We start from the raw sequence: 24,289 nt of genomic DNA, 5'->3' as shown, positions 1-24,289 counted from the left end.
CTACCTGTCTCTCTTCTCTTCCTCTCTCTGTCTCGCTCCTCTCATTCGCATTTCCATACATCCCGAAGAAATGATGCGGACCAGTCAGCCCGACTCTTAATCCCTGACAATTCTCTCTTCTCACCTCCCCTTCCCTCCCCCCCGGATAATTCTTCTCTTCATTCCTCCCCTTCTTTCCTTCTTTCTTTTACCTCTTTCTGCTTAGCTAGCCTTTGCTAAGTTTCCTGACGGTCGGACAAGAAAGGTCCTTCTCGAACACGTCTTCCCCTCCCCACCCCGGATTGGGGATTCTTCCCCACGCGCCTTTCAGTCCTCTGCGTGATTTTACAACTTAGGCTGAAGCGACGCAACCTCTCATAAATTGCGCGCCATCCAGTCAATTTCTCCAGCTGCGTTAACTACAGAGGTTGAAAGAACCTGGTGGTTATTGCTGACTGCCTTCGCGCCCGACGGCCAGATCGGGCCGGACCTGCCGGGGGATTGACTGCTTGCTTACCTGCTTGCCTGCTTGCCTGCTTGATTTGATGCTAGGAACGGAGAATTTCTCTTCTGTCTCGATCGCATCCCCATCTTCCTTTCTGGTCGGGATTTATTTTCTAAGTTGTCATTCTTCCTCACGTTACCCGCCCCTTGCTGCCTCGTCGACCTTGAATCAACGACGGCTTTCGTCATTCGACGGCAGTACGCTGCGCTGAGAGGCTCCTCTTGATTCCCACCCCTCCCTTCCCCTCCTTGCTCCCTCTCTGGCTCGGCACTCTCCCTGTCCTCTTGCTCGCCCTCAATTGACTGCGCTGGATTCTTCTACGTCCATTGTGTTCGCCGCTTGCCAGCCACCTCATCTCGCTCGCCATTTGTATGGATTGGGCGACGTAGTGGCTGTGTGTCATGTCCGTCAACCCTCTCCCTTCTCGACCTTCCTCGACGCTCCGTCGGAATAGCTCCTCCCTCCTAGCCAAATTCCGCTCCCAACTCGGCCCTCGAAATCGCAGCATCACCGACTTCTATATTGAGCCTGACGATCCCTGGCGCTCCTACTTCCCCGGTGACACCATCACCGGCACGGTCGTGCTAACCGTTGTTCGGCCCGTTCGCATCACACATCTCGTCGTTTGTCTGCATGGCTATGTCAAAGTCTACAAAAACACCGTCCCGACGGGGGAGTCATCACCGGAGTTGGGCTTTCTGGGTCCCGGACGCGGGCGTCGAGGGGCGGAATATTTGGGAAATGGCTTGTCAACCTTGTTTGAGGATGAGGTCGTCCTGTGCGGGGAGGGTCGTCTCAAGGAGGGTGTCTACAAGTTCCGCTTCGAGATGTCTTTCCCACCGTATGCGCTACCCAGTAGCATCAATGTAAGAGCCTTGCGACAACCTAAACTGCCTGCTGAAAGTGGCCGGTGCTGATATCATGACTCGGACGCAGTTCGAACGAGGGACCATCTCCTATATGCTTACGTCCACCCTAACCAAGCCGACCACGATTAACCCGACTTCCACCTGCCGACGACGCGTCACCGTGTTGGAAAACATCGATATTGCCCCCTTTCCTCGCCCCAAACCTCGAATTGTCACCCTCGAACCAATCTCCCGACGCGCCAAGTCCAAAGCGAAGGCCAAGTCAGCAGGATCTGACGCGCCCGATACGCAGTCGCTCGATTCCCCGGAAAATGGCGAGAACTCGACCGACAATCGCCCGCCGCTCAGTCCAGCACCCAGCAACGTCAGCTCCTCCAGTCGACCGAGCAACAGCAGCCAGAGCTTTCGAGTTCCCAGCGATCCAAGCTCGTCGACCAGCACCGGAATGCGCAATAGTGAGGCTCGTAGCATTACCCCATCGGTCACGGACGGAATCATCACCGCGAAGGCCGAAGTTTTGCGCGCGGGCGTGCTGCCAGGAGATACATTACCTATCATGGTAACCATCAACCATTGCAAACAAGTGCGCAGCGCGCATGGTATAATTGTAACCCTCTACCGCCAGGGACGGATCGATTTGCATCCGGCAATTCCTATGGGCAAACCGGACGGAAAGAAACCCGTCTATGAGGACTACTATCCACGCTCTCGGACGGGTCTGGGAGGGCTAACCCTCGGCTCTAGTCGCACCACGGGGGTCTTTCGAAAGGATCTGACGCAGACCTTTGCACCTCTTATAGTGGACCCGGTGACCATGACGGCCGTAATCAAGACCTCGATCCGTGTACCCGAAGACACCTTTCCCACCATCACGCGTACCCCAGGAAGTATGATTAATTTCCGATACTATGTCGAGGTTGTGGTTGATCTTCGGGGGAAGCTCACTTCTCCCGACCGGTTTCTGCCACGGTTTAATATGGTCACCTCGGGTGGTAATTATTCGCCCAGTGGACAAGTGCTGAACCCGGCCGATGTCAACAACAGTGCAATCACAGCCAACTGGTCAGGCAATATTCTGGACACGGACCAGATTCGGCGCGAGAAAGGTGTTGTGGCGGTCGTTTTTGAAGTCGTGATTGGCACGCGAGATTCGCAGCGGGGAGTCAAACCGGCGGAATCTGCGCCATCAGTGGCGGCAGGACCAGATGAGCCCTCGCAGGATAGTTCCGTCACCGAGCGAGAAGTGTGGCCACCTGAGCCCAATTCGCAGCCCAACGGCGAAACAGAGTATCCTGAAGATCAGGCGTACTCCCATGATCCGTCACACTGGCCTGAGTATCCGGGACCCGGGTATGGGGATGAGCCGCAGTCGTATCAATCGCTCGGCGAGATGGCTTTTACTCCTCCGTCAGAAGAGCCGATGGACGAAAAGGCACGGTTACAGCGTGCTGAGCAGATGCTTCTCCCTAGCCAGCCTCTGGAGGATGACCCAGGAGTCGGATCGTCGGAGTTGGTAATGCCGACGGCTCCAGTGCTACCGGAAGATGACCACCTCCAGGATTACCATCATCTGCCTTCGCCAATTGAGAATTCCACCCCGCGCCCGGCCATCTCCGCCGAGTCAATGCAGACGGTAGTGCCTGGCAGCAGCGCCATGGCTGCCAGCGAGGCGCAGACGGGTGATGATAAACAAGAGCTGGAGCGACGGCGACTGATGGCGCAGGCCAGCGCGCCCGAGGAGTTGGATATAGCACCAGCTGAGTCGGGTGACGCACCCACGGCGCCGGTTTTTCATGATGATGAAGAAGACCATCACTTGGTGGGTGGCATGGCGCATGGCGACGAGTCCTTACCGCGGTATCAGCGATGAGCGAACTGGCCCCAGGAGCATGTTTTCATTGTTTCATTTTCCTCTGATTGAGTCTATTGCATTGCGGGGCTACCGGGAGATACCATTGAAGTTTTTGTGATCTTTTATTCATTTATTACATTTCATATATTTCATAAATTTTTATACAAATCATACATTTCATACATGGTGGAGATAGTGACTAAAAAAAGTTGGCTTATCGCAGCCAGGGGGGTGGATGGGATATGGAGGGAAGAGACGATACGAAGGAACAGCAAAACAAAGCCAAGTCATTGATAAGGAAGTGTTGGTGTGGTTGATAAGCATAAGAAGCTAGGGGGGGGAAAAACGCGCCAAGCCACAAGCCGGGTTTGTCTCTCAACCTCCGGCAGCGACTGCACTTTCGCATCCTCTCCCCTCGGGCCTGGCTGATCTTGCTTTCTGTTGCGATCAAACCACCACCACAAACAGGACGGAGAACACTTTGTTTCCACTCCTTTTCAGCCCGTTCCTCCAAGTAGTGTTCGCACCGGAGCACTTCAAGCCTTCGAGGTTGCAGTCATGGCTTTCCGCAACGGGTCCTTTGCGACCTTCCTCATCGTGTGCCGTAAGCAGCAACCCAAATATCTTCACCACCTTTTCAGCACACTAGACACTGACCTCACATACGAAAACCCATAGCAACCAGCTTCTTCCTCGGCATCATCTTCTCCCTCTTCCCCTACGACTACCCGATCCTCTGGTCCACGACCCCGACGCCCGCCACGCACTTCGACTACTTTGAATCCCACCTCCGCTTCCTGCACGCCTCCCCGCCCCTCATCCCCCGCATCCTCCACATCGTCATCTTTCTGGGGTTGGCCGGCCTCGTGACCAAGCTCTACCGCCCCTCGGAGAGCAACATGCTCTTCGACGGCGCGAGCCTGGTCCTGTACATGTGCGGCGTGACGGTGTACATTGCGAATATCGTGAAGGGCCTGCGGCTGGTCAGCGCGGGTACCTACGGCGATGATTTGCTCGCTGCGACCGCCGCCGCCGCCACCGCCGGTGCTGGTGCTGGCAGTGACGCGCCGGCCGAGGAAGGGCAGATTCTCGGTCGCGAGGATTCGCTGAAGGTCCTCGCGGCGAGCAACACGATCCTGGCGCTGGTCTTGGTGGGGGTGCTCGTCTTGCAGGCGGGCCAGTGGTATGCCGAGCGGAAGGAGGCGCAGGAGTTGGCGAGTTTCAAGGCTTCTTCCTCTTCCTCTTCCTCGAAGAAGGAGAAGGAGAAGGAGAAGGAGGTGAAAGGGGATGCGGCTGTGGAGAAGGAGGAGGAGCAGCAGCAGCAGCAGCAGGGTGCTTCCTCTGCTACGACGACGGGGAGGGTGACGAGACAGGCGAGCTCGCGGAAGAAGAATTAGTGAGATTGGTTGCTTGTGTGTGAGTGTGGTCGGGGTAAGGGGGGTGACGTGAGGAGGATCTGCTGTTGTTGTCTGTTGTTGTCTGTTGTTGTTGTTGTCGGATACGAGCTAGCTAGCTAGCTATTAACGCTGCGCTGCGCTGCACTGCTCATGTGAACTAGGTACTATTGCATGGATGGCTGTTCAAAAGTCTTCGAGCGCTTTGAGGTTATGATGCTAAATGGGATAATTCTACCTACCTGTCTACCTATCATCTGCCCACCTACCCAAGTGTATGGGCTTTCAATCATCGAGCCCGTTGCGTTACTCTCTCTCTCACTCTCTGAGAGAACAGAATGCTGGTGCCGATACCGTTATTCCCTATGCTTTACCCTAGCCATGGAATGGAAGCTCTGCACCGTACCCTCCCCCCATACTTAAGCCCCTACAATACAGCGCAAGAAAAGCACACAGCCATACTCATACGAACATCTATATACAGATTAAAGAACGAAGAGACTGGGATTCCCTCCCCATCTTCGAATCTTAGATCATGAAGAAGACGAAAAGAGGTAAAACACATAAAATAGACTATAAAGTTTGGTACGTGGGGGAATCATAAAAGCAAAAGGGAACCAGCAACATCAAACAAAACACACAAACACACACACAAGTGAAGCGAGGGTGGCTAATATATCAACAGCAACAGCATCATGCAGAGAGTCAAAAACAAAAAAACGAAGGTGATGTAGTAAATGCATGCTAGGCTTATTTATAGACGAGAACAAACCTTCCAGAGAATAACACAGAGCCTAACCCAAGTCGCAGATGCAGAATATTGAGAAAGGACTAATCTCACATATGTAGGGTCCCCGGGCTGAAGGAGAATGGACTCCGGGGCAGGTCGGGCGTGCGGGGACTCAGGGCTTTGGCGAAGAGCTCCTCGCCGGATTCGGCGCTGGAGGGGTGGGTGTGTGTCAACGAGCCTATTGAGGTGAAGCCGGTGTGGTGGAGGTGGTGCTGGTGGTTTTGTTGTAGGTGGTGCTGGTGGTGGGAGTCAGGGGATTGGTGGGTTTGGAGGGATTCGGGGGGGTAGTGGACGATGATGGGGCGGGTGGGCGGGTCGGAGGGGGGTTGGGTTGGTTGATGCTTGTTGTTGTTGTTGGTGGTGGTGGTGTTGTTGTTGGTGTTGCTGTGGAGAGTGTGGAAGGAGGTGAAGGAGGAGACGGCGACGTCTGGGGACTGCGGGGAGAGGAGATGGCGGGCCGTGGCGGCGTGGCCTGTAGGTTATGTGAGTGAGAAGTTAGCTTGTGGACTTGTAGTTGGGCCTGGTCAAAACGGTTGAGTCAGGAGGTAGAAAAACATACCCTCTCCCTTCGGCGATAGTTCCTTCTCACCCGTCTGCAACTTCAACCCCCGGAGCTTCTCCCCCAGCTTCCCCCCACCTGTGGTACTGGGCGACACCGGGGTCGCCGGACCCATGGGATAGTGCGGATCCGGATGGCTGGCCGGCGGACTGCGCTCTGTCAACGAGACCCCGAAGTTGGTCTCGATCCACTCCTTCTCCTGCAGGGCCATGTGCAGCGCGATCCCCTCAACATTCGCCAGACACTCGTCGCGGATCTCCTTGTCCAGCACCTGCAGTCGTTTCTTCGCCCAGATGGTGTGCAGCACCCCCTTCTTGCCTGCGGAGCGGCCGTCCGCCCCCAGCTCCGGCGGGAAGATGGCGGGTAAGGGGTTCAGATGCAGCGGCTCGGGGGCCTTTCCCGTCGTCGCCGCCGCCGCAGCAGCAGTATTTTGGTCGTGATCGGCGGGGGCGGCTTCGTAGAAGAGCGTCACGGTCGGAGGGATGGTGACGTGCGGCGGGAGGAGGAAGTAGAACCGGCGCGTGTTGTCCTTGGTCTTCTCGTCGGCGGGGAGGACCGCCTGTTTCCCTTCCCAGGCGACGTGCCATGAGCCGCCGCCTTTAGTGTTGTTGTTGTTATCCGTTGAAGGACCTGTTCGGTTGAGATCGTCGTCTTCCCACTCGATCATCAGGATCTTGGTTCCGTCGTTGCCCTTGCCGGCTTCGAATTCGAAGCGAGCCAGAGCGGTGATGGATATGGTGCCATCAGGGACGCGCGATGGGTCGAGGGCAGCGAATTCGCTGTTGTTGGGGGTGAAAGGCGTGGGGAGGGAGTATGCCATGGCTTTGGGGGTCTTTTTGTGTTTGTTTGTACTTTCGGGTCGTTGTATGGTGCGGAGGACGATGAAGGTTTGGACCTTCTAGGCGGACCGGACGAGGGCAGTGAACTGTCGCTGATAAGATGAACGAGGCATCTGAAACGGGGATGGAGATGCTGGAGGGACTGAAACCGCCGATCACGGATCAGACGAAATGGAATGATTCCTCGTGTTGGTGTCAATCAGTGGGACTGATGGTGATGATGATGATGATGCTCTGTCGTCCACGAGGCTCAAAGAAGATGAATAGAGAGTCTAAGGATAGAAAACGGAAGAAAAGTCAAGATCGTTGGTGGTGGTGTTGATTGAATGATTGATTGACTTGCATTATTGATTTGATTTGATTTGATTTGAGGGGTTCTGAAATTGAAGGGCTTTTCTAATTATAGATTCAGCCTTGGCATCACACCGCAGCTTCAACGCTCTCTCTCTCTCTCTTCCATGTTTATTTCCCCCACCCCTTCATTCTTGTTCTGTTTCTGCCACGTCCGTCCTGATCACTGCATTGCTGTTGAATGCTAGGTCCTTCATCATGGCAGCAGACATGCCAGTCGAAGAGAGTCGAAGAGAAACAGTCCATGGTGATGCCTCATGCTTGGAGGGATGCCTGATTGGCCTCGTGGCTGCCACCCGAGGCTGAGCGAGGAAGTACTGTATGTACCCCACTTGAGGTACGAAGAGAGATCAAAGACAGAGACGAGAATGAAGAGGGGCACTGGAAGAGACCACGAATGGTGGAGCGACAAAGAGGACTCGGGCCAGGCATGTCAGCAATATCCTTGGTCAGGTTCATTGTGTCGTTCGTCATGGATCACTGTGGGAGTGTTCCCTCCATGATATACTCATGCGAGAAGGGCTCTCTCCCTCTATAAGCAGCCATCTGGCCAACAGCTGGTCAACCACCTCTTCTCTGTGTGCTTATTACTCCTCTTGCATCGGACTGAAAACGTCCGTAACTTTGGTCATGGTAAGCAACCCCCAATGTACAGAACTTTACCATACCACCGCCGCCATGAGACGAGCATTTGGGCGGCAACACGCGGGTGGACAGTCTTCAGGGAAGGGCAAGGGTGATGAAGAGATGCGATCATGCAGGCAATGGTGCGCTTAAACTGCGCGAAGAAACGGACGCGCCGCCCATGATTTGTTCTATAATTGTCCCCCGCGTTGTGAGTATCACCAAAGGGGACGAATCGTCTACGTTCATTGGTAGACTCTTGCTCAAAAGAAAGAGAGGGGCAAACTCAACGCACTCGATTTCTGCAATCATCATCACAAAAGTCAACATCATCAACTTGACTAACCGCTGGTATATCGATAAGGGGGGGGCATGAATCGACTGGGCTGGAAGGACGGCTAATAATCACGGCAGCCCCAGCCATTCGTCACGGACTTGCGAAAATCCCGATGAGGTCGATGACTATGACCGGTTGACGAACGCACGCTCCACCAGTCAAATCAAGATTCAGTCCATGGGGATTGTCCGGAGGATATTATCATCGGGAGGGGTTGTTCATTCGATGCACTGACAGGACTGACGACAGTCTTATCCGGTGTGTTGTTGATGTTCGACCTCGGACCAAGTCAGTTGCAATGTGAATCCAAGCAGCATTGTCGACGACGACACTCGGACCAGCATCTGCGTTCATCATCAATGATTCTCATCATCTCCGGCTCCAACCTCATGATATAAGCTCCCAATGCAGCGATCGCAAACCACTGTATGGCCCATCGTCACTGCAGCCGCCATAAGAGCGGTTCCCAAAAATATCTCCTCCCCTCCTCTCCCCACCTCCATCCCAGAATAGCAGTACGCATACATAGCATCTTCTGCGCTTAGCCCAATCAGAGTGTCTCTTTCAGGGTCTCTTCAATCACCCAAAATAACTTCCTTAGCCTGTGATGAAAATAGAAAGCCTGCAGATATCCGAGAGTTTTGAGGACACTACCCGCCCTTCCAGCAAGAGGGAAAGGAAGTGTGTGTGTATGTGTGTCTGGCTCTCGCATCTGCCACTCACCTGCTGACCTTTGCACTGTTCGACTATGCTGCAGACTAGGAAAACAGCTGCCCCTCCCTCCCACTGCAGAGCACAGAAAGTCTACTGCACAGTACGGTACGGAGTAGTATACTGTACATCCAGCCGTCGAGTTACGTGTGTAGTCGAGTGAATCAGTCAGTCAGCCAGCCAATCCATCCTCAGCCTGCAGAGAAGACACCAAAGAATCCAACCGGATTGGGCCAACCGCGAGACGCTGCCCACCTACTTACTTACTCCCTGCCCCGCTTTTTCCTCTGCCCGCCTCTGCTGATTAGGTAGTTGGCTATTTCCGCTGAATTATCAATCCCAGTCTAAAGTCATCACAGGTTTTCCTTCCGTCCCCCTTCCCTTCAGACGGCTAAACCTGTTGCGTAAGGTCAACTCTCTGCACGAATCTGGTAAATAGGAATTTTCAGAGGAAGGGGCACAGGTTGACACGCGTGCGATGATCCCCTCCGAATGAGAGGGGGGTGGGGGGCGAAGTGCGAGCGGCTGAGATCACGGCGGCAAATCTATGGGGTTGTAAGGCGTTATGGGTGTGATGAACCGAATTTTTCGTCTCTACATTGAATATTTTTTTTCTGGTGGTTTTTCGGGGCGGGTGGAAAATCCTTCACAAAGGTTAATTGCATGGGAGCTTGTTTTCATGGTTAGGCGTTGTTGGTAAGTATCTTGTGCTCCTTTCTGTCACTCTTTCTCGCTCTTCCTTTTGTGTGTTCTCGACACTATGGGTAGGACTTGGGATAGTGCCCTATTCTGTAGTCTACTCTTTCTAAATATAGTATACCTTAGTACCGAGGATCGATACTAGCAGGGCTGTTGCACCCTGTGGTAGTGACAGTAGTTGACCTGAAGGTACAGGCAGTACTTCGCCGGGACCACATCGTGGCAGCTGCAGTTAAGCGCCGGCACTAGGCTTCTTAGGGCGATGGTGGGTCCTGTCGGCGGGCTTTTTCCCCTCCCGATTCTGGAACCATTGGTTCCGCCGGGATAAGGATCGATGTGGGGGGTCGAGTTTAGATGACGTGTGGTGGGTTTTGGCGCCGAGGGGGACTTTCTTACTTACTGGTTGGCTCGTCTGCATGGCCAGGCTACTAGGTATGATGTTACCTAGGCTGCTACGCCGGAGCTGAGGAGGAATGCTAGTACCAAGTAGCTAGCTTCTAGCACACTGTCTACTCGGATTGAAGGTTGTGGTGAAGAAGGTCGCGTTGGAGGAGCGCGTGTCTATTCTACTCATACCTGTTGCTCATAACAATCTTCGATCTAGCATTGAGCTTGAGGATACAAGACTGGAGCATCGAGGATACTCAAGAGCCACAACAGTAGAGGTCATGAATGCTGGCACCAGACCAGCCCTATCACGGAGGGTGAGTGGTGAGTTTTTCTCGAAGCCATCTCTATCTCATCACTAAGATCTCACTCTTGTAGTTTTTATTTCTATTTCTAGCTCAATCTCAATCTAATGTACAGTACACACTACAGAAATCTCCCACCCCTTAATCCCGCTTGCCTGCGCCCGCAATTCTTCAGCGAGCAAACATGAAACAGTCAGCGCGCTTTGCTGGCCAATGACCTGGTCCCATCGATAGGTGCTAAATCACAGATTGATCTAAGGGCTCTCCTCGCAGTGCCCGGGCACGGGCAGGGTTGACCGGCGACCGTTTAGCACGGCAGACTTCTTCGACCTGACGCTCCCACGGGGCGAATCACCGGAACTTTGGACGCGGGTTAGAGTGTAAATGTCAGTCTTAGTCGAGGGTGGCTCAGTTTACTAAAAGGTCGAATTGCAAGCCCACAGACAAGAAAGGGGCGGGGGGAGAGAGATTGCTCACGATCTCTGGGCGTAAATGGTTCCAATGGGGAGGGTAGGGTTACCGCCGTGCGCTCGCGTTGGTATCGAGTGTATTGGTCATTTACCGTTACCGCTGACGGTGGGTTGGTTACCGTACACCACAGAGCATACTATGTATTTGGTTGTGATGAGCCTCTTCTCTTCTTCTTCTTCTTGACCCTTGGGATTTCGACTTTATCGATGCTGTTGATGATACTCTCTCCTACATAGACGGGTCATTGAGTAAATAGCGATGCTTTCAACTGGGAAACATGCATACATACACCCCTCTACATCAGTATCTACACAAAAGCCCTCTCTACTACCTCGTCAGACAACCACAACCATCTATCCAAATCGAACCCCCCAAAGACTCACAACCAACACAACAACGTCCAGAATCTAACCCCCCCAAGTCATGTCCTCACTCTACTGCATCTTCAAACCAACCCGAACAACACCCCATCCCTTCCCAACCAAAGCACAAACCCCCTCCCCTCACAAGTAACAACCGCGCCCCCGGAAAAAAAAGGTTTCACTCCCGTCTTCCCCGAGTGGGAATTACCTTTCCGGCTCAGGCTTCCCTCTCTCCCCCCAATAGTCATCTTTACCACTGCCCCGGGCCGGGTCACGACTCATCTCCCTGAGATGGGATAGGACGGTTGGGGCGAGTGAACGGCCCACACCGCCGCGAGAAGGCTGTTACCATAGACACATCGTCAGTCAGTGCGCGCTTCCGGATGCTTGGGACCCGCCGGCGTGGTTGGGCATCTAGCTCGTGAATCGCGCTTATGCTTGAAAAGGGACCGGTGAAACAGGAATAGGCTAGCTGAGAGAGGACCTTCTGTACTTGTGATGGTGGGTAGAGATGGGTTGTGGATGGGTGATTGTTGATGTCGCAGGATCTTTAGGGTAGACACGTGATTATGGCTGGAGGGGAGAATGGGATTCAGAGGATCTTGGGATCTGGGAGGGGGGCCGGATTGTATACAGAGTACCCACGGTAGGCTTGAGGGGGGGTGGGAGGTGTGTGCATGCGGCGCAGATGCTCTGCAGGAGGCTCGGGGTTGGTGCTGGTGCTGGTGTATTGGCCCGAAGTCAATTGTGGGTTTGAGTCTGTGGGTTTTGGGTGGTATGGATGGAGCTTAGGGTGAGTTGGTCAGGGAGGAGGTTTGTAAGTTGGTCAGTATGTACTGTACCTTATGTACCTTTCTCAGACCAAGTTGATGGTAAGAAACAGTGTCGATGGCTCTAGTGTTGATTGATGGAGGGTCGACTATAGCGAAGAACTTACACTCATGCCGACGTCACTGAAAGTGGTAGATTAGACTCCATTTACATATCGTCATTGGTCAAGTCTGCTTGTGTTTGCCAATGAACCAGTCGTAGCCGCTTCCTGCGGGTATTCCCCGTTCTCATGTTCATCGAATAGAGAAACAGACTTCAAGTCAAGGTATAAGTGACTTCCAAATGTCTTCAAGAGACTTAATCATATTTGTTATATCCTCGCCAACAATGAACCCGCTCCCCAACTCCCAACACCAAACCCAGCGCTACCTAACCCAGACAAGAAAAAAGCGCTTTAAACTGAATAGAATCAAACTTTCACAGTTCATCTTTCTCCTCACTATGCTTTCTCCGCTTCCCCTTGGGCGGATCCTCCAGCTGTGTTCGCTTATATGTCACGGTATGGGTGACCACATGCCGCACGCTCACCCGGCTGGCGGTCGCACTCCGCGGGCCCTCCCAATACCGCAGCTTCCAATCCGACGGCGAGTAGGGCGACAAGATCGAGTTCGCGCTCCGGGGCGTCTCCAACGTGGGCGAGTACCGCATGGCCGGGGGGATGCGCAGACGGCGCAAGTTCATCATGTCCCGCCGGGTCGGGGGCACCGTGCCGTAAGGCGTCGGCGGCGGCAGCGACGCCGTCGCGGGTCTGGTGGCATCGGAGAAGTTGAAAGAGCCGCTGACCGCACTGGCCGGCTGTGATGTCGGGGTCTTCGTGGCCTTGTCCCAGACGAAGCGCGTGGTGGCCCCATTGCCGTCGGCGGGGGAGAAGATCGGAGTGAGGGCCTTGAGGAATTCGGTGTAGGCGGCGGGTGGGGTGATGGGCGTCGACAGGCCGTCGTCACTGTTGTTCCTTGCTCCTCCTCCGGACAGACTGGCTCCTGAGTCCGCTTGAAGTTCGGAGGGGAAGGTCATTGTGCGAGGGGTCTGTAACGGATGGAGGATTGGCTTCGCCGGCATTTTTGAAATGATGTACGGTAGAAGTGTCGGAGTCTTGAGAGGTTTAGGTAATGTGTAGGACACAAGAGTGCTCAAAGTGTCTCTAAACAAAGGAGGCTTTGGGAGCCAGATGACAATTTGTTCTGGCAAGGATGCGCCTGACCTTGGTCACGTTGTGCGTGCGTGGCAGTAGACAAGGGCCACTGGTGTCGTATATAGATCGATCTTGTATGGGACAGCCGACACCCGGGGGAGAAGTGGGCGAGACGGGACTAGGTGACTGAAGCGATCCAACCGGGAACGTCGCAGCTGTGATAAGAATAGAGAAAGACCGGAAGGGAACTTTCTTTCGTGATATCCTGTTTTCTCAGGAGAAGAAGTGAAGGAGGGTGGGGGAGGAGGTTAAGGGATGGAGGGCGGGCGAGATGTGGAGGGTGAGGATTATTATTTATCTCGAATTGACGCCGACAGTCCAGAGAGGCAGACGGATTTCGCGTACCGTACGGGTATTAGGACGGTAAAAGAACAAGACGCATGTCATGTAAGTATGATGGTCTGTCACGAATCCAAGGTCAGTGTCACGCGCTAGACCTAAAATGGCTTGATCCCGAGAGGTGCGCGGCTGCATTGAAGGACCCCGAATCACCCTTTCCACACACTACGTCTATCCGCCTCCACACGTTTCAACTCACCCAAGCGGGCTGCAAAGAGGTGTGATCTCCAATACAATGGATTATCAGTCTGCAGACCTGACTGGTGTGGATTGGCTTCCGGGAGAATGAGGGGAAGACGGTGTTTCGCTCGAATGCAGGTTCAGATCGGTTGATCTGCAAAGATGTGTGACAATTGACGAGAAGGTGTCGGCTGCTCTGTCAAATGAAATGAAGCTCAAGCAATCATCGGGACCATGCTCTTTATATTCCTCCTTCGAAAGTGCTTGAAAACTGGTCTCTATCGCTCAAATAGACCAAACATGCAATGCTGCAAACTAACGAACAAGGCCGAGATACTGACTGCCTCAGGGATTAACGCGCGCTATTTTCCAGCGCTAAAGCTCAACCTCTCCTTGAACCACCACACAATATGTACACCATGTTCCTCATCAAACTACGTCCAATCCAATCGACTGCTCGGAAAGCCACCCCAGGTCAGAGATACTCAGGACCCTTGTCGTTATCGGCCGCGTTAATGCACACATCTGCCGGTCTTGCCTAGTGGCGGCTCGCCCGGGGATTCCATCGTGCAAATCGTCAATCAGATGTACAGTGAACCCACACGATCTGTCTCTCTGGAAAGTTTCCTGCGGGGAGCTTTCAATTCTATTGTCAATCTAGTTTGGCGGCTGGATCTCCCCAGACTTCCACACGGCTTGTTTTCATACTTTATCTTCATCTCAACTCTGCCGGGTTGGCGCCAGCATTGCATCCTCATGCATCCATACCTCTTCAGTAAATTGAACGACGATTGGTCAAGGATTGATATCAAGGTAATGTCAGTCACTCCGTTGTCATGGCATGACGGACTATGCGCGCGGGGTCTGTGACCAGCACCGTGCTCAGACTCGCATGGGCCTGCCGTCCACCCCTCTATGTGCAAGAGTGCTCGACCTTCTGGAGACGTGTCCCTGCTCAAGTATGTGAATCCCCGCTCTTCTTGCAGACTGGCTTTTGCTGGTGGGTCTATCATGATTCCAATCTTCATCACAACATGCCGCAGAGAAGGTAAACATTGAGACACACATTGGCACAGGAAGGGTCGCATCGGAGATCAAACAGTTGACAGCTATCTTCGTTAACTATCTCGGAAGCCATGAGGATAGACTGGTGTGCTCGTACCGTTCTGGCCCATTGGCTGCTCGTCAACCGTTGTTGGGTATTTTCTCACACCATCTTGTTTTTCCGGTGCCACAACCAACAAACCTTTCTACTCAGCGTTGGATGCAAGCCTACGCCTGAGGGATGCAGCTCGGCCATTAACTGCTTGCCATGTTACCATGACATTCAACAATGATGAATCGAAAGCTAATGGATTGTTCGAGGCCGGACCTTGTTGATGGTGAAGTCAAAAGCGCTGACTATTCCACTTCGGACGTATGACAGTAAGGATATAGCTCCCCGCATTAGAATTTGACACCCAATCTTAGTGGTGTTATGGACTACCATTGCATGAACGGCTCTTCGAGACGATGGAGCATTGATTCGGTGTGGGAAGCTGAGGAAGATGATAGAAATCGATATTGACCACTTGACTCCCCCGGAAGCGACATTATCTGCGCGCCACAGTCATGCACCCAACCCGTCATACCCTTTTCGGTCATAATCCTTTGGCGTATCGCCTAATGGAAATCTGCGTACAGTGACATTTATTACAGCGACTCGCCCTTGGGACCGTTAACGTAGACCCAGGGGTCATAAGCACAGGGCACATTAAGAATACGACTTTCTTCATGCAATTGAACCGAACTGTGGCCGTGGGACCCAGGGCTTTCCTTGAAAGTCGAGACTTTCTAGAGTCAGATCAATGATTTCGACGTTTTGGACACCTTAGAATTCTGGCTCCTGCCGCTCTACGGCCATGATTGACCACCGCGGATAAACAACCTATTAAGTCAAATGAAATGCATTCCCCAATCAACCTGAACGCCATCTATCAGAATGAATCCCGCAATCAAGCCGAGGCACAATGGCCCCCATCTACCCTCAAGTCCGCTCCCGTCATAAATCCGCTGCCATCGGCCAGCATGTACACCGTGGGCGCCTTGAAGTCCTCAGGCACGCCCAGGCGGCCCAGCAGCGCACCCCGCATCCAGGTCTCCTCCACCTCCGGCTTCTCTGCGAGCAAGGCATCCGTCATGGCGGTGCGAATATACTGCATTTGAATCAATGGTTAGCAGTCATCGCTGGACACATGAGGATATAAGAGCAAACCGACTCCGGCGGATAAGGTGTTAACGCGAATGCCATATTGTCCCCATTCCTGTGCTACAGAGCGACACATCTGGTGGACGGCCGCCTTGGACGAATTGTATGCTGTGCAGGTGAGACCCTGTGTGTGCGATCGCCCTGTTAGCTTTTCTTCTGTCACAGTCGATGGAATGGAAAGAAGGGAGTCTCTTACTCGGTTGGCAATCTGCCCAGACATCGAAGCAATCATCACAATGCTGGCGGGGGTGTTCTGTTCCTTGAAGATGCGAGCACAATGCTTGGCGGGGATGAAGGTGCCAATCACGCTGAATACCGGTTCTTGTTAGATTTCACACATCACATCCTCCCACAGGAACCGTGGCCTTGGTGGTGGTGGTGGAAGCTTTTACTTAACGTCCAACATCTTCCTCCACATATCAACGGGGTACTCCAACGCGGGCACCATCTGCTGGATCCCGGCGCAGGTGATGAGTCCCCGCAGGGGCATATCGCGGCCCAACGCCTCGGCGGCGATCTGCTCGAGGATCTGGCTCGTGGAGGCCTCGTCGGTGATGTCGCACGAGATATAGGATGCGTGGAGGCGCCGCGCGCTGGCCAGTTTCTGGACCGAGGCCCATTCCTCGGCGCTGGGCGCGGGGAGAAGATCCAGGCACACGACGTCGCCGCCGGCTTCGATGATGGCTCCGGCCAGCACAATCCCCAGTCCCCGGCCGCCGCCGGTGATCGCGACCGTGCGATTGCCGAGCGAGAAGAGGTCGTTGGTGCGCCCGATAACCGGCGGCTGTGTTGAGGCGGCGACGGCGGGGGTGGTGTGCTCGAGGGCGACCTCGGGTGTGGTGTTGTCGGTGATGGAAGGGGACATGGTGAGAACTTGTGCGAGAGGACTTTAGGTGCAGGCGAGGTGGTTAGGTGGGTATGGGGGAGGGGGAATTTAAATGAGGGCTGTCGTGGAGAAACTACAGTTATATGGGGAGTGTGCAGTTGGTGAGTGGACTGCGCTTATGCTTAACATAAGTAGGAGGAAACTTGTTGTGGGACAGACATCCTGTTGGAACGTTTCTAACATGCGTTTCGCGCTGGGACCGTTCTCATCGCTATGCTATCTGCTCCACTGATCTATGATGGTATAGCGCCGCTGTTCAGGACCTGGCCTGTGATGAGTTGGTGTATGTGCAGTAGCCACCACACAGGAGACCATCCACGGGTAGTTAGCTTGCCGGTATGTAGTCAACTGTAGTACGCGGGCGGGAGGGTAACCGGCCACTAGGACGGGTGGTGCTAAAGCCTTCCTGAAGGGGAAAGTCCGGGATGATGAACTCGTGGCTTTGCCGATTCCCTTCGGCTCATCCCACTGTGGGTCGTGCCGAGGCGCCAAAGCTTACCAAACTGGGGAATATACGAGCGCAAACTTGGTGATGCCCTAAGCCAGAAACCCACTCAGCCTAATTCATGAAGCGGAGGTTGGATAGTCGCATGAATCAGATGATGTCGTGCAGAATGGAGGTGCGCAACGTTCGGGACAATGCTTATGAGCATGCAGACTTTGATGACCAGGCCAACGTTCTCACTATATTGACTTGCGATACAACCAAAAGGCGTCAAACTGTTGAACCGCTACAAACGTGGTTTCTGGGAGCATGAATAACCATGGATCCAACCATGAAGTTTCAAAGGAAGCTATGGTTCCGTCTTTGACCATAATTCCTTGGAAAGAGGGTTTCGGTTGTTCTCCGCTTCCCAAAAACACAACCCCGGGCTCCTCGTGTCCGTCCCCGCAGAAACCACCCCATGAAAATGACGTCCTATTATCCCGTCCTTCTGCCGTCTTTCGGCGATTTTAACCCTACTCCAGCCCAGCCCTATAAAAGTAGATGGAGCCCCAAATAGATCGGAGTCAATGCGAGCCAGCCCTAGTTTGCTAGCCTTGTTCCTTAATCACAATTCAAACATCTTTACGGAAAGACATGACTGTTCTCACTGGTAAGCCACTGTCGCTGGCTATTACTGCCACTGCAGGAAGTGGTTTCCTTCTGTGAGTCATCCAATGCATTCGTCCATCTTTATCGGACCAAGTCTGACTTGAAGGCTTAGATTCGGATATGATCAAGGTGTTATGTCAGGTCTTTTGACCGGTACTGCATTCACGCGGACATTCCCGGAGATTGACACGACTTCCGCAGGACATGGCAGTTCTTCACTGCAAGGCACGGTGTAAGTCGGTTCAGGTTTGTGAAAGTGTTGTGTGCAGCGAGCTAACTGGGGCTAGGGTTGCTATCTATGAGATCGTAGGTTGATGGCACTTCGATTTCGCTGATGACACACCAATTGACCATGGAGTAGGGCTGCTTCTTGGGTGCCCTGATTGCTCTGTTCGCGGGTGAGAAGATCGGCCGTCGGATGTGTATCATTGCAGGTTGCATCATCCTCAGTATCGGGGCGGCGATTCAGTGCAGTGCGTATGGCATCCCGCAGTTGATTGTGGGTCGGATCGTGGCCGGCGTCGGCAATGGTCTCAATACCAGTACAATCCGTACGTCTGTCCTCAGACTACCGTCCCCCTAGGATGCAGGCTGATTGGAGTAGCGGTGTGGCATTCGGAATTGAGCAAAGCATCCAGTCGAGGAAAAGGGGTATGTGACTTCGCTGACAACATCGATGGTCGGTGCTGACCTCGTATAGCTGGCGATCGAGCTCACGATCAACATCTTCGGTGTCATGACAGCCTACTGGGTTGGTTAGTCTATCTACTGCTTCCCCAGCCCCGCCACACATACTAAAAGGGCTCAGATTATGGAATGAGTTATGTCGACAACGAAGCTCAATTCCGGTTTCCTATCGCGCTGCAGATTCTTTTTGCCATCATCACACTTCTAGGGGTGATTGCCTTGCCCGAGTCGCCTCGTTGGGTGAGTTTTGCTGTCCCGAGGGGCTCTGGGACTTGGGAGCTAACACAGGAAAGCTTATTTCCCACGGCCAACGCGACGAAGCGCAACACATTATCTGGGCTGTTCAGCCTAACGCAGACCAAATTTCTGAGTCTGACACCATCGTCACCACGGAGGTAGCAGAGATCTCTCGTGCTATTGCAGAGGAACAGGCAGCATCCCAGGAAGGATCCTTCGGCATGATCTTCAGCAACGGGCCTCAGAAGTTCTTCTACCGCACGCTTCTGGGAATGGGGGGACAGTTCATGCAGCAGATGTCGGGAGTCAATTTGATCACTTATGTGAGACCACTACTCTACCCTTGAAACTAAATTGATTATGTCTTGCTGACGGAACGCAGTACAACACGGTGATCTTCGAGAACTCGGTTGGTATGAGCCACAACTTGGCCCTACTGATGGCGGGCTTCAACGGGGTAGCCTATTTTGTCTCTACCTTTGTCCCCGTCTGGACTATTGATAGGTACAGTTCTTGCTCTCAAGCTCACCCGCTCAGCTGCTAATTTGCGCAGGCTGGGTCGTCGGAAACTCATGCTCTTTGCGGCGGCGGGACAATGTGGCTGCATGGCTATCTTGGCTGGCACTGTGTACGATGGCGGCCATGCGGCTGGTATCGTGGCCACCGTGATGCTGTTCCTTTTCAATTTCTTCTTCGCCGTTGGCCTGCTGGCTATTCCGTGGCTATGTAAGTTGGCTCCCACATCCTCCGGAGACGAAGCTTCACTGACCGATTGCGCGCAGTGCCCGCTGAATATGCCCCGCTGGCGATCCGAAGCCGTGCTGCCGCATTGGCTACTGCCACCAATTGTACGTATCACGATGGGTGAAGGTCAAGATTCGAGGAGATTTGCTGACTGCCATCTGCAGGGATCTTTACCTTTCTTGTCGTGGAAATCACGCCCGTCAGTATTGACAGCATCGGCTATCGCACGTATATCTACTTTGCTGGTAAGAATGGCCCCCTGATAGGTAGAGTGATATCAACCCGAGCTAACGGTGGCTTGCTAGTGTTTAATTTCTGCTTCCTCCCCTTGATTTACTTCTTCTATCCCGAGACACGCAACCTCACGCTGGAACAAGTGGACTTGCTTTTCACGGGAGAGAAGGTGCAGCTTCACTGGCACCCGTCGATGGGCGCAGTGGGCGATGTCAGTGAGCGCATTGGAGACAAGGAGGTAGGAATGGTTGAACATGTTGAGTGACGGGCAGGTCTCTGTCGTCGGTGGTGTACAGAGTTCAGTGCTTATGGAAGTAGACTTGAGATATCCAGGATATCCAGTACCTGCGGTATATGCAGTGATAACGAAACAATTTTGTTTTGAAAGCCTGGTGCCGGGAGACGAGCCTCCCAAACAGGCAGTTGCGGTCGGGGCCCCCGGGAAACCCCCCCTCCCCCGGGTTCTTCCTTTCCCCATATCTTCGGCGGTTATCTCTACCCGATCGGGAAATTTTCTTCCTCGCTCCTTGTTATTCCCCGCAGTCTCCGTTTCTTCGGCGGTTTCTCCATCAATACTACGTACCTCGATTTGATCTCCATCTTATCCCCCAGATTTCTCTTTCTCCTTCAATTGAAAATGGCGGTAGAATCAGAAATTGATCCGGGCCACAACATGCGCGCTACCCTTGACACATCCCGCCTTGCGCCGCGCAAACGCACTCGTACCGGTTGTATCAACTGCAGCCGTCGCCGCAGGAAATGTAATTATCTGCTTCCATCTTGCTGCTCAAAGGTCAACTGGATCATTAAACTGACAGTACCAGGTGACGAAGCAAAGCCTGTTTGCTCGGGCTGCAGACGTCGAGGCGACACGTGTGAATGGCGTCGACTGGGGTCTTTCCGAGAGGCTAATCTCAAAGTCCTCGAACCCGAGCATCCTTCCATGAACCAAACTGCCAGTCGTGCTTGTCGTCAGAGTAAATTTAAGGTACATTACAGTCGACCAGGTAGGTCAACTAAGGAGTATTTAACTGACGGATCTAGATCTTGAATGTTGTTCCTGCGCGATCTGCCAAGACAGCGGCAGTCAAGCAATCTCGACGACCAGTAGATGAGCGTGTCGCGTCATCAGCACCTTTAGGGGATGGCAACAATGATGAGAATGCCAACGCATGCCCCGGGCTGGAGTCTCCTTCGCCGAGCACTCAAATTATTGAACCCGATCTCAGCCCGCGTACCGCGGAGCGACTCTCACCGCTATCGCATGAGAGCTTCCAGAACCCAGACAGCCTGGATCTGCAGCAGTCTGCCGGAGGGGCGGAGCACGCATCCCACAGCTCTCCAGATGTGTCCCATTACCACCCATATATGCATTCGAGCCCTGAGTTTATTGTCGATGAATTGGCAGCTGTTCAGAATCTTACGGGGAGCACCGGGCAATTCCCACATTCAGCATCCAATGTCTATCATACGATACCCTCGCCCATGTTTGACCAGAGCGTGTTCTCTGACGCAGTCAGCTTTACCAACGATGTCTTTATTCCTGGATCTGCTTATGAGGCTCTTCATACTACCCTTCGCAACCGGCAGCTTTGGACTGCACGACCTGATATCCCAAGTCGGGGAAGGACTCCTGAGATCGTGCCGGAGCCCGGCAGTACAGTGCTAGAAGGTTATAAAAGAACAGAACTTCTTGTCGTCACACATCAGAGAGCAGGGCGCGAGTTTGAGCTTCTGCCCGAACGGGAGAATGTTCTGTGGCAGAATTACCTTAACGAGATTTGTCTTTGGGTGAGTCCGGCACGAACCTTGTGGTAATTGTCAGTACACACTGACCCTTCAGCTTGACATGTTTGACAACCATCGTCATTTTGCTTCAACCTTCCCACAAATGGCCAAGTCGGCGCCTCATCTCCGCTACTCAATTCTAGCCCTGTCCGCCCGACAGATGGAGCGGAAACAGAACCGGAAGTCTCAATCCGAAAGTCTGTCCTTGTACCAAGAAGCAATTCACCTGCTTCTCCCTGAGCTTGAAAGCAAGAGCACTCCTGTTATCGCGTCCTGCGTAATTCTTTGCGTGTTAGAAATGCTTAGCTGTACGTTCTATTCATTCTTAAGTCTGGCACAGCTGATTGGGGTCGTCAGGCAACCCCAAGGAGTGGCGGCGTCATCTCGATGGCTGCGCATATCTGATCCAGGCTGCTGAGATTAATGGATTCTCTGGCAAGGAGGAACAAGCGCTATTCTGGTGCTTCGCGAGAATGGGTATGCCGTCCACCTACTTTCCCTGCCCCGAATATTCTAATATGATCTCAGACGTCTGCGGTGGCCTCATCTCGGAAGAAGAAACCATCATACCCATCCGTAACTGGATTCCACGCGACATGACCCCTACCGAAGCTGCACAGTTGTTCCTGGCGTCAAATGTCTATGCTTTCGATACATATGCCAATTACACTGTGTTCCTATGTGCGCAGACACTGGGCGTGCTGTTTGGCTCTGCTAGACTTTCCACATACTACCACGGCATCCTGGAAGATGGCCCATCGTATGTTGACCGATGGCAACAACTGCTGCATGATGTGGAACAGTGGTACGAGAATCGTCCCAGTCAGATGAAGCCATTATTTAGTATCCCGACCGCGACAGTTGGGGCGGATAATGACAAGCCGTTTCCAACTGTGCTTTATGGGAATGGAGCTGCTAGTAAGTGCCTCTCAAGCGCTCATATGTCGCTATCTGACGCCTCAGTATCCGGGAACCAACTTTATCATGCCTGCGCTCTTCTCTTACTCCAGGGAAAGCCCAAAACTCTTCCAATGCAGCGACGTCGAACGGTAGGATCTTGCTGGAGAGCTCCCCTAGCTATTCGGCCGCTGATATTGGAACTAGAAGTCTGTCCTCTGGCATGCACGACAAATCTGCGCTATTTCCGTCTCGAACACTCATCAGTATGGAGTCCCACAGTGTCATAATTTAATGGGGTGCTAATCCTTAGTAACTTAGCGGCTGCTGGACCAATGCATTGCAACCTCTCTGGCTGGCTGGCAAAGTGATGTCTCATCATTCCGAGCACGCCGCTATCATTCAGACGCTGACGCGTATCGAGCGGGAGACGGGGTGGGCAACAAGCTGGCGAGCAGAAGACCTTCGAGAATTCTGGGGAGATGAGGAGGAAGCAGAGGAGATGGAGGAAAATATGCGAGTGGACATGCAGCGAGATACAAATCTGCAGACTCCACCGAGTGTTCGAGGCAGCACATGTTCGCATTCCACCTTGTGAGAGCGACTCCCCAAATGCGATTGGGGCGATAAATCAAGCAAGACGACCCGCTACAGCAAGTCGGTCTGGTGCCCTGGAATGACTGATTTAGATGGTCAAAGAGGCACCAGCAGACAGTCTCGCATGCTGAGAGAGGGTATGCATGGGTTTACCAACGCGCATCCGGCAAGAAATCCAGACAGAGAGAGTTTGAAATAACGCAGCTTGACAAGATATCAGGTGAAAGTGGGTGGAGGTCAAAGTGCCAGCTCGGGCTTTTCCATGGCGGCAGCAGTTTGTAGTTGGGGGGATCCGCCAGCAGATCCACCAGATCCAACATCATGCTGCTGTCCACTCCACCAGCCGCTCCACTGCTCCACCTTCCGCGCAGTTCGTCATCTTGACACCCTCTATTCTAGCCTACTCTATCTACAATGATCTATTCATGAACACAGAACAATCAAACCCTCAAGCTTCCGCCGCTATCCGCCTTAGTACAATCTCCAATCCCTGCGCTCCAACTGGCAGGTCTGCTCCGTCATCGTTCAGGTCGAAGTACAGCCGCCAAAGCCCGGTTCCGGCCTCATCGTCCGGCAATCGCACCGCCAGCCAGCCCTCCCACCCATCCAGCGTCAATCGCTGTTTATCCTTGGTCCAGTCAAAGGGCCCACAGACGTGGCCTTCACTGTCGGGTCGACTACCCCAGCGCACTTCGTGCGTTTGCGCGTCGAGAAACACCCACCGTAAAGTGGGTGGTTGCTCGCCTGTGATAGTCACCAGCCCGGAGGTATTATCGGTCGGGAAATCTGGATGGGTATAAAACCCCCCATTGAATGGAGACATCGCATTCGGCGGTTCTTTCGTGATGTAGAGCTGTATGTTCCGAAAGGAACAGGTTGTTATGTTTAGCTTTGCTGCGACGTTTGAATGGCGGTTGTCTATTGCTCCGGTAGACGGCAGACTGAAGCAGACAGCCAGTAGTTGGGAAGGAAAGCACAGGCAGACTCACCCGGCCGTCTTGATCCACGTATACCTTTGCGTTCTGGATTTCGCCGCGCTGGCTAGGGGTCCCTTGGGTGAGCGAGCAGCTGGCAATCAGATGGCAGCGCTGCTTGCGGGCTGATGCTCGTCGATCTTCTTCATGGTCGCGCGTGTGTTGGGAAGCTTCATTCAGACCAATCATGGTGGGCAGCAGAGCTGCCATTACTGCAATTCCTATCACCATGGTGGCGGGGTTCGCTGGTTGTGTCGAAAGGATGTGGAGGAAAGAGTATGACCATTCGCTAGATATTCTAAACAAGGTCGATGACTGCCTTGTG

The 24,289-nt window shown here is 53.3% G+C and overlaps 8 protein-coding genes across 8 annotated transcripts; 3 read left to right on the top strand and 5 right to left on the bottom strand.

The window, feature by feature from the left end:
* Positions 1-885: 885 nt before the first annotated feature.
* On the top strand, positions 886-3,223 carry rim8 (pH response protein PalF; the record flags this gene model as incomplete). The annotated part of the gene is made up of 2 exons (XM_040949780.1): positions 886-1,350; positions 1,421-3,223. The coding sequence occupies 2 exons, from the start codon at positions 886-888 to the stop codon at positions 3,221-3,223; spliced, it is 2,268 nt and encodes a 755-aa protein (XP_040806604.1).
* A 540-nt stretch (positions 3,224-3,763) lies between these two features.
* BO72DRAFT_393735 (putative secretory component protein shr3) lies at positions 3,764-4,434 on the top strand (the record flags this gene model as incomplete). Its single annotated transcript, XM_040941953.1, has 2 exons — positions 3,764-3,809; positions 3,884-4,434. Coding segments are annotated over 2 exons (597 nt in total), but the record flags the coding sequence as incomplete, so codon positions are not given.
* An 853-nt stretch (positions 4,435-5,287) lies between these two features.
* On the bottom strand, positions 5,288-7,208 carry BO72DRAFT_2455 (uncharacterized protein). Its single transcript, XM_040939969.1, has 2 exons — positions 5,949-7,208; positions 5,288-5,861 (listed from the first exon to the last, which is right to left on the bottom strand). The coding sequence occupies exons 1-2, from the start codon at positions 6,766-6,768 to the stop codon at positions 5,437-5,439; spliced, it is 1,245 nt and encodes a 414-aa protein (XP_040806602.1). The 5' UTR covers positions 6,769-7,208; the 3' UTR covers positions 5,288-5,436.
* A 4,595-nt stretch (positions 7,209-11,803) lies between these two features.
* On the bottom strand, positions 11,804-13,181 carry BO72DRAFT_2292 (uncharacterized protein). Its single transcript, XM_040939840.1, has one exon. The coding sequence runs from the start codon at positions 12,922-12,924 to the stop codon at positions 12,283-12,285; it is 642 nt and encodes a 213-aa protein (XP_040806601.1). The 5' UTR covers positions 12,925-13,181; the 3' UTR covers positions 11,804-12,282.
* A 943-nt stretch (positions 13,182-14,124) lies between these two features.
* On the bottom strand, positions 14,125-14,861 carry BO72DRAFT_2320 (uncharacterized protein). The gene has a single exon (XM_040939858.1). The coding sequence runs from the start codon at positions 14,662-14,664 to the stop codon at positions 14,158-14,160; it is 507 nt and encodes a 168-aa protein (XP_040806600.1). The 5' UTR covers positions 14,665-14,861; the 3' UTR covers positions 14,125-14,157.
* A 709-nt stretch (positions 14,862-15,570) lies between these two features.
* On the bottom strand, positions 15,571-16,689 carry BO72DRAFT_366372 (oxidoreductase, short chain dehydrogenase/reductase family; the record flags this gene model as incomplete). The annotated part of the gene is made up of 4 exons (XM_040940787.1): positions 15,571-15,771; positions 15,835-15,948; positions 16,021-16,132; positions 16,217-16,689. 4 exons carry the CDS (start codon positions 16,687-16,689, stop codon positions 15,571-15,573), a joined length of 900 nt encoding a protein of 299 aa, XP_040806599.1.
* Positions 16,690-17,791: 1,102 nt separating this feature from the next.
* Positions 17,792-22,991, top strand: BO72DRAFT_502620 (MFS sugar transporter; the record flags this gene model as incomplete). The annotated part of the gene is made up of 20 exons (XM_040949077.1): positions 17,792-17,859; positions 17,919-18,036; positions 18,168-18,357; positions 18,411-18,457; positions 18,507-18,561; positions 18,615-18,733; positions 18,787-19,053; positions 19,113-19,234; positions 19,284-19,456; positions 19,513-19,578; positions 19,639-19,719; positions 20,533-20,696; positions 20,753-21,499; positions 21,552-21,804; positions 21,854-21,973; positions 22,025-22,312; positions 22,378-22,414; positions 22,460-22,545; positions 22,601-22,676; positions 22,715-22,991. 20 exons carry the CDS (start codon positions 17,792-17,794, stop codon positions 22,989-22,991), a joined length of 3,354 nt encoding a protein of 1,117 aa, XP_040806598.1.
* Positions 22,992-23,438: 447 nt separating this feature from the next.
* On the bottom strand, positions 23,439-24,174 carry BO72DRAFT_366234 (uncharacterized protein; the record flags this gene model as incomplete). Its single annotated transcript, XM_040940776.1, has 2 exons — positions 23,439-23,843; positions 23,980-24,174. The coding sequence occupies 2 exons, from the start codon at positions 24,172-24,174 to the stop codon at positions 23,439-23,441; spliced, it is 600 nt and encodes a 199-aa protein (XP_040806597.1).
* Positions 24,175-24,289: the final 115 nt, after the last annotated feature.

The sequence above is a fragment of the Aspergillus fijiensis genome (assembly GCF_003184825.1).
Source record: "Aspergillus fijiensis CBS 313.89 unplaced genomic scaffold BO72scaffold_1, whole genome shotgun sequence".
Taxonomy (NCBI): Eukaryota; Fungi; Ascomycota; class Eurotiomycetes; order Eurotiales; family Aspergillaceae; genus Aspergillus; species Aspergillus fijiensis.
Note: the sequence above shows the minus strand (reverse complement) of the source record. Positions and strands in the feature narration are given on the sequence as shown.

Coding starts and splice junctions, on each gene's coding strand:
- BO72DRAFT_2455 (XM_040939969.1), bottom strand. CDS start 6,768: ATGGCATACTCCCTCCCCACGCCTTTCACCCCCAACAACAGCGAATTC. Junction 5,862..5,948: donor ACTATCGCCGAAGGGAGAGG/GTATGTTTTTCT, acceptor CATAACCTACAG/GCCACGCCGCCACGGCCCGC.
- BO72DRAFT_2292 (XM_040939840.1), bottom strand. CDS start 12,924: ATGCCGGCGAAGCCAATCCTCCATCCGTTACAGACCCCTCGCACAATG.
- BO72DRAFT_2320 (XM_040939858.1), bottom strand. CDS start 14,664: ATGCGACCCTTCCTGTGCCAATGTGTGTCTCAATGTTTACCTTCTCTG.